This window comes from Erinaceus europaeus, chromosome 12 (assembly GCF_950295315.1).
Source record: "Erinaceus europaeus chromosome 12, mEriEur2.1, whole genome shotgun sequence".
NCBI classification, from domain to species: Eukaryota; Metazoa; Chordata; class Mammalia; order Eulipotyphla; family Erinaceidae; genus Erinaceus; species Erinaceus europaeus.
Window position 1 is genome coordinate 46,309,047 of NC_080173.1, and position 7,813 is coordinate 46,316,859.

General features: G+C 43.2%; 1 protein-coding gene across 1 annotated transcript; it reads right to left on the minus strand.

Moving 5' to 3' along the window:
- Window positions 1–5,914: 5,914 nt before the first annotated feature.
- LOC103125972 (transcription initiation factor TFIID subunit 13) lies at window positions 5,915–7,561 on the minus strand. The gene has a single exon (XM_007536829.3). It carries the CDS (start codon window positions 7,533–7,535, stop codon window positions 7,161–7,163), a length of 375 nt encoding a protein of 124 aa, XP_007536891.1. The 5' UTR covers window positions 7,536–7,561; the 3' UTR covers window positions 5,915–7,160.
- Window positions 7,562–7,813: the final 252 nt, after the last annotated feature.

The window sequence follows — 7,813 nt, forward strand, 5'->3', positions numbered from 1 at the left end:
GTAGGAGGTCTGGCTTCTATAATTGCTTCTCTGGTGGACATGGGCTTGACAGGTTGATCCATACCCCCAGCCTGTCTCTGTCTTTCCCTAGTGTGGTAGGGCTCTGGGGAGGTGGGGTTTCAGGACATATTGGTGAGGTGGTCTATCCAGGAAAGTCAGGTTCGCATCATGCTAATATTTTTCAACTTATTTTTTTTTAAAAATATTTTATTTTTATTCCTTTTTGTTGCCTTTGTTTTATTGTTGTAGTTATTGTTGTTGTTGTCATTATTGGATAGGATAGAAAGAAATGGAGAGAGGAGGGGAGACAGGGGGAGAGAAAGATAGACAACTGCAGACCTGCTTCACCGCCTGTGAAGCGACTCCCCTGCAGGTGGGGAGCCGGGGTTCGAACCGGGATCCTTACTCTGGTCCTTGTGCTTTGCGCCACCTGCGCTTAACCCGCTGTGCTACAGCCCGACTCCCATTTTTCAACGTCTATGAGTGAGATCATTCCATAGTCACCCTTCTGTTTCTGACTTATCTCACTTAACATGATTCCTTCAAGCTCCATCCAAGATGAGGTAAAGAAAGTGAAATCACCACTTTTAATAGCTGAGTAGTATTCCACTGTGGTTTGAGTCCCTAGTTCCCACCTGCAGGGAGAAAGCTTTGCAAATGGTGAAGCAGTGTTGCAGGTATTTCTCTGTTTCTTCCCACCCCCACCCCCTTTTTTGCCTCCAGGGTTATCACTGGGGCTTGATGCCTGCAATATGAATCCAGTGCTCCTGTCGGCCATTTTTTTCCATTGTTGTTGATGGTGTTGCTGTTGAATAGGACAGAAAGGGGAGGGGGGAAACAGAGAGGGAGAGAGAAAGACATTTGCAGACCTGCTTCACTGCTTGCAAGGTGACCCCCCTGCAGTTGGGGAGCCAGGGGCTTGAACTGGCAAGTCGGAGCTGGAAGTGGCAAGTCGGAAACGGAAATGGCTAGGAAAGGGGTGGAGAAAGGCATAAGGGGCTGGGAAAGTAGGAACTTCCTTAGCAACTGTTTGAGGGGTTTAACTGGTAGGATTAATAATACCCTGAAGGCAGGGAGGGTCTTGAGGGTAGAAAGAAGACAGATCAAAGGAATGGAATAGGTGGGGATCTTTCAGGCAAAACAGTGATTATGTAGATAGGCCACAGTATCAGGAATGCAGGGTGGAGCAGGGGGAGCTGGCTTAATGTTTTAAGGAGTGCCAGGCTCCTGGAGGCAGAAAAATGCAGGGTGCTTTGTGGGCTTCTCACAGTTTCCCAACACTCCCCTAACAGTATTTTTTATAGATAGGTACAAATATTTTTCATTTGAATAAATTGGTTCACCGCCAAGACTTATTTAATGAATAGTGAGAGAGAGGGAAGGAGGGAGGGGAGAGAAGCAGAGCATTACTCTGGCATGCAACACTGGGAATTGAACTTGAGACTATATGTTTGAGAGGCCAACACCTTATCTCCCGAGTCACCTCCTGGACTGCACCCCTCTTTTGAAATATGAATGACTACATTCCTCTGCATTTTGCTTTTCTCAGACTAAATCACAATATAAATCACATTGTATAAAATGGATCCACTGCTGTGGCCTGGGAGGTGGCAAGGTGGATAAAGAATTGAACTCTCAAACTTGAGATCCCGAGTTTAATTCCTGGCAGCATGTGTACCAGAGTGATGTCTGGTTCTTTCTTCCTGTCTTTCTCATTAATAGATAAGGGGCCAAGTGGTGGCACACCTGGTTGAGCATACATGTTAAAATGCACATGGACCCAGGTTTGAGCCCCTGGTCTCCACCTGAAGGGAGAAAGCTTCACAAGTGGTGAGGCAGGTCTGCAGGTGTCTCTCTGTTTCTCTCCCTATCTCCCCCTACCCTTTTGATTTCTGGCTGGCTCTATACAGTAAGTAAAGATAATTTAAATAAATAAATGAAATCTTTAAAAAATGGATCCATTGTTTGGAGGAAAAAGGGAGATAATTGGCTTCAGAGAAGGTTTCTTATAGGACACAGGCAACATTTTTTGAAGACCCACCTGAAATAATTATTATTGTGTGTGACTTTCCTCTGTCTGTCTCTAGTCAGCATGTAATAAAAATCAGTGAGCTGGAGGCCACCATTGCTTGCCACCTTTTAGGTAGGTTCTGGTCACAAGACCCTGTCATCTGTTACCTGAACCTGGGCACTTCTGAGAGTGAAAGATCCCATCTGATTCAGAGTCATCGTTCAGCATTACCAGGCAAACCAGGCTATCTGGGCTCCCTGCTGAGACACTCCCTGAGTTTCAGCCACTTGACCTGAAAATGGGAATGTGAACACAGAGTCCGAAAGAAAGGAGGCACTTTCTGAAGTAACTCAGTGAGGAAAATGCACACAGACACTTGAGGAAATTATGTAAAACCAGTAATTAGTTGTACAAGGAAAGGGAAAATGAAGCAGCACTTTGTGAGCTGGGCTGTCACTCATGCCAGCCTAGTGGCCCCACTCCCAGCATCTGAGGGAAAGGAGTGGCTTGTGTTCAGGACATAGGCTGGACTGTTTCTTTACCAGAAAACAAAGAATGGGTTTAGTTATCTATTAGAGTAATATGAAATGAGCACAAACATGGGAAGTATTCTATATTGTTACTATTATTTTACCAGAGCACTGTTCAGTTCTGGCTCATGGTGGTGCTGGGGATTGAACCTGGAACCCTGTAATCTCAGGCACTAAAGTCTTTTTGTATAACCATTATATCTCCCCAGTCATATTAGTATTCTGTTAGCCGGCACAAAAGTTGATTGCTTTATGCACACACATACATAGATCATACTTTGGAACTTACTATGACACACTTTAATTAATTAGGAAGAGAACCAGAATGTCACTCTGGCTTTTTTTTTTGCCTCCAGGGTTATCACTTGGACTCTGGGTGCCTGCACCATGAATCCACTGCTCCTGGAGGCTATTTTTTCCCCCTCTTGTTGCCATTGTTTTATCGTTGTGGTTATTATTATTATTGTTATTGTTGTTGGATAGGACAGAGAGAAATCCAGAGAGGAGGGGAAGATGAAGAGGGGGATAAAGATACAGACCTGCTTCACCACTTGTGAAGCAACCCCCCTGCAGGTGGGGAGCTGGGGGCTCGAACATGGATCCTTACTCCTTGCACTTTGCGCCATGTGCCCGCTCCCCTACCGCCCACCCCCCTCACTCTGGCATATTTGATGCTAGGCATTGAACTCAAGTCCTCATGCTCAAGGGCCCAACACTTTATTCACTGCATCTCCTCCCAGGTCACTATAACCCACTCTTGCAGCACAGAAACAGAGAGAAGGGCCTTATTCTTGTCTCCTAAAAAGACTATCACTTAAGTACTCATAAATTGCTGATGACATGGATGCTATGTCTTGAATCAAGATGAGGGTCTCTTATGTAACTATTTGTGCCCAGGTAGGAAGGTACGGGATGACGTATTAGTGTGAAGAATGAAAATGTCAGATGGAGGTCTAGGAAGTGGCACAGTGGATAAAGTGTTAGATTCTGAAGTATGAGGTCTGAGTTCAATCCCTGACAACACAATATCAAAGTATGGCCTGGTTCCATGCCCCCCGCCTTTCCTAATTAGTAAGCAAGCACAGCTTTAAAAAATATGTGAGGGCCAAGTGGTGGCACGCCTAGTTGAGAGCACACATTGTAGTGCACAAGGATCTGGGTCCAAGCCCTGTTCCCCATCTACATCGGGGGGGGGGGGTGCACTTCATAAGCAATGAAGTAGGGCTGCAGGTGTCTCTCTTCTCTATCTCTCTCCCTCTCAATTTTTCTCTTTTCTATCAAATAAAAACAAGTATATATGTATGTATCAGATGAAAAAGAGACAACATAGTGGTCTGGGAGGTGGTGCAGTGGATAAGGCTTTGGACTCTCAAGCATGAGGTCCCAAGTTCAATCCCCTGCAGCACATATACCAGAGTGATGTCTGGTTCTTTCTCTCCTATCATTTCTCATGAATAAATAAATCTTAAAAAAAAAAAAGAGAGACAACACAGGAAGGCCTTGCACCTAAATGTCCTTTCACCCCACCTCACCCTAGTCCTCAGTGGAAACCAGTGAGTCGGCCAAGCTAGGCTGGGAGGCTAGGACTTTTCCTTAATAAGAAAGTAAATAAACTCTGGGTCTCCACTGGGAAAACAGATGGTTCAGCATGCCCTAATGGGACACTTTTGCAGGAAGCTTGTCTCCTGTTCCTTTCCTGAAATCCATCCAAACTATGACTAATGTGCCCTTCATTGAGGACAACCAGGACCCAAAGGGAAAAACGATGAAGTTTCTGTCTTATTCCAGAAAGGTCTGCACCCTCTGTGCAGTAATTTTGACAGATGCCAGGCTCAAAACCTTAAGGAACAAAGGCAGGCCTTAGTTACCTGGCCCAGCCCTGTGTCCCAGGCAGCAGCAACAACAGCCTTTTCTCTTCCTTACCTGGGCCCTTTCATAAGTTCCCTGCAGAAGGGACCTGTGGCTGAGGCTTACTGGTAAACATCCCTGTTTGTCTTCAAACACTAGCCTCAAAATTAAGTGTTTTAGGAACGAGAGAAACTACATTTTCTCCTGTGAAAAGTCTTTTCATACCATCTGCTTATATTGTTGGTGTGTGTACATAACGAACAATCACAGATTTCATTTGCTTATTTATTTCACAAACATTTTCTGAGAGCATGTTATGTTTTAGACACTTAAGAACTGGGCCAAGCTGGTGAATAATACAGCTGCACTCTTTGTTCTTATGATGTTTATAACCATAGAGGAGAAAGGAAGGAGACAAGCAAATGAATGGAAAACTGAACATTCTGGTAAGTCAAAGAAGGAATGAACAGAGTGAAGTAAGAGAGTAATGGGGAGAAGGGGCTGGGTAGTGGCTCACTGGGTTAAGCACACATAGTATTAAGTACAAGGACCCACTTAAGGGTCCTGGTTTGAGCCCTGGTTTCCACCCTCATAAGCAGTGAAGCAGGTCTGCAGGTGTCTGTCTCTCTCCCTCTCTTCCCCTTCCCTCTCAGTTTCTCTCTGTCCTACCTAATAAAATGGAAATAATTGGCTACCAGGAGCAGTGGATTCATAGTGCAGTCACTGAGCCCCAGCAATAACCCTGAAGGCAAAAATTATATGTATATGTATATGTATATGTATATGTATATGTATATGTATATGTATATGTATATGTATATGTATATGTATATGTATATGTATATGTATATATATGAAAGAGTTACAGGGAGAGAAGTGAAGGGGAGGGTTATGGCAGTGCCAAAGGAGGCTGGAGACTTTAGGCTGCTTACAATTTCTTTTTCTTCTCTCTCTCTTTTTTTTTTTTGCCTCCAGGGTTATATAGTGCTGGGGCTGCACTATGAATTCACTGGTCCTAGAGGCCATTTTTCCCATTGTTGTTGCGCTTGTTGTAGTTGTTATTGTTACTGTTGTCATAGCCACTGTTGTTGGATAAGACAGAGAAATAGAGAGAGGAGGGGAAGATAAAGAATGGGAGAGAAATATAGCCACCTGCAGACCTGCTTCACCGCTTCTGAAGCAACTTCTTGCAGGTGGGGAGCTGTGGGCTCAAACCAGGATCCTTAGCCAGTCCTTGCGCTTTGTGCCACCTGCACTTAATCCGTTGTGCTACCGCCCGACTCCCATTGTTGTTGTTATTGATGGCGTTGTTAGATAGGACAGAGAGAAATGGAGAGAGGAGGGGAAGGCAAAGATGGGGAGAGAAAGACACTTGCAGACCTGTTTCATGGCCTGTGAAGCGACTCCCCTGCAGGTGGGGAGCCCAGGGCAGGAACTGGGATCCTTATGCGAGTCCTTGTGCTTCGTATCATGTGCGTTTAACCCGCTGCACTACCGCTGGACTCCTGATAGCTTCCCTATTCTTTTTTTTTTTTTTTTTTAGTATAGAAAACATTTTTATTAATACTAAACAGCTAAAATCATACCACCATAATGGGGTGGGTGAGAAATCACATATTAATGTTTGATTTTGCACTTTATTACTTGTATCAACAGGTTAAGAAAGTACAATGCCCTAGAAAAGGATTTATATTGTCTGTAATGGCACACAAAACATTAATTTTCAAAGATACCATAATCTTCTTAAATGTAATGTTAACCCTCATTTTGAGCCAAGTACAATAATTTCATACAATAAGCTAATATACATACAATCTCTATATCCTGAACTACAAAAGCCACATATGGTTTTAGTCAAGTACACAGTTCCACAATGAACATGTATTTACAAATGTTAATAAAACACCACCCCAAATGCTTACCCTTGCCATTAGCTTTTCTAAGCAAAGTCATTCCTGCTATTGAAAACATTTATTTTTAGAAGGATTAATCTGACTTGGGAAAATGAGTTCCACTAAAATTTGACAAATAGGATATTATAACACTCCCCCCCCCAAAAAAAAAGCCTTCCAATACGGAAGCAGTCACATCTTTTTTTCTTTAAAAAAAAAAAAGTCTTATCTGAAAAAATAAAAAATATTGAAACAAATTATTTTAAGGCAGGAACACTCTAGAGTACAGATGACTCTAGTTTCTTATATAATCTCCTTAAAAGAATCTTAAACCAGGCTGGAGAGAGTATAACAAGTATTCAACAGGCCTTCATGCCTGAGTCACTGGAAGTCAGTTTTAAACCCCAGCAACACCAGAGTTGAGCAGTGCTCTAGTTAAGAGAGAGAACACAAACCAATTTGCTCTCTAACTTCTCAGCCTACTATAGTCTAAAACCTTTACACTACATAAATGAGATGTCTCAGTTACCATGAAGTCAAAGGTGCCATTTAGATTTCACATGTCAAAGAGCTATGCAGTATAACCTCCAATAGCAGAAAGCCACCAAAGTACAACTTCATTGTTTAGACACTTAAAAGTCAGAAGGAAATGTGTTACTTCCAAGGTACTTCAAATGCAATTCAAGTATAGACATATACAGGCAGGCAATTAATAGCTCAGACATCGCTCTAAAATTGAAGACATGAAGATAAAGGTTGGAAACTTAAGTTTTTCCATCTCTCATTCACATGGCTGGTTCATCTGGACCTCACAATGGAGAATATAATGAGAACTGCTTTCCCCAGAAGATAATGAAGCTTCAGAAAATACAAAAGATGTCAAGATCCATAGTTTGCTTCATCAAATGCTTTCCTAGCTCGTTTTAATTCTTCATTCATAGTAAGCAAGTCTTTAACCTGAGCAAACTTCCTTGGGTCCTTCCGAATCAAAAAGACAATATCTTCAACTTGTACTCGGCCTTGTCTTCCAATTGACATTGCCTTGTGAGTCATTTCTGTGATGAACTCTATAACAAGGTCTTCAAGAATGTCCACTGACTCAGTATAAGGATTCTGGTCATCTCCAAACCCATACATCATACATCGCAATTCTTTTGAGAAAAGTCTCTTTCTTTTACCCTGTCCACCTTCTGCACCTCCTCCAATTTCTTCATTTTCTTCCTCAAACGTGGGATCTTCCTTCTCATCTGCCATGTCCGCAGTCAGCGAATTGACTGGACCAGACTAGCTTCCCTATTCTTTATCTCTCTGGGAGTATGGACCCAGGATCATTGTGGGGTACAGAAGGTGGAAGGTCTCTGGCTTCTGTAATTGCTTCTCCGCTGTACATGGGCGTTGGCAGGTTGATCCATACTCCCAGGCTGTCTCTCTCTTTCCCTAGTGGGGTGGGGCTCTGGGGAGGCAGGGCTCCAAGACACATGGGATCATCTGCCCAAGGAAGTCAGGTTGGCATCATGGTATCATCTGGAGCC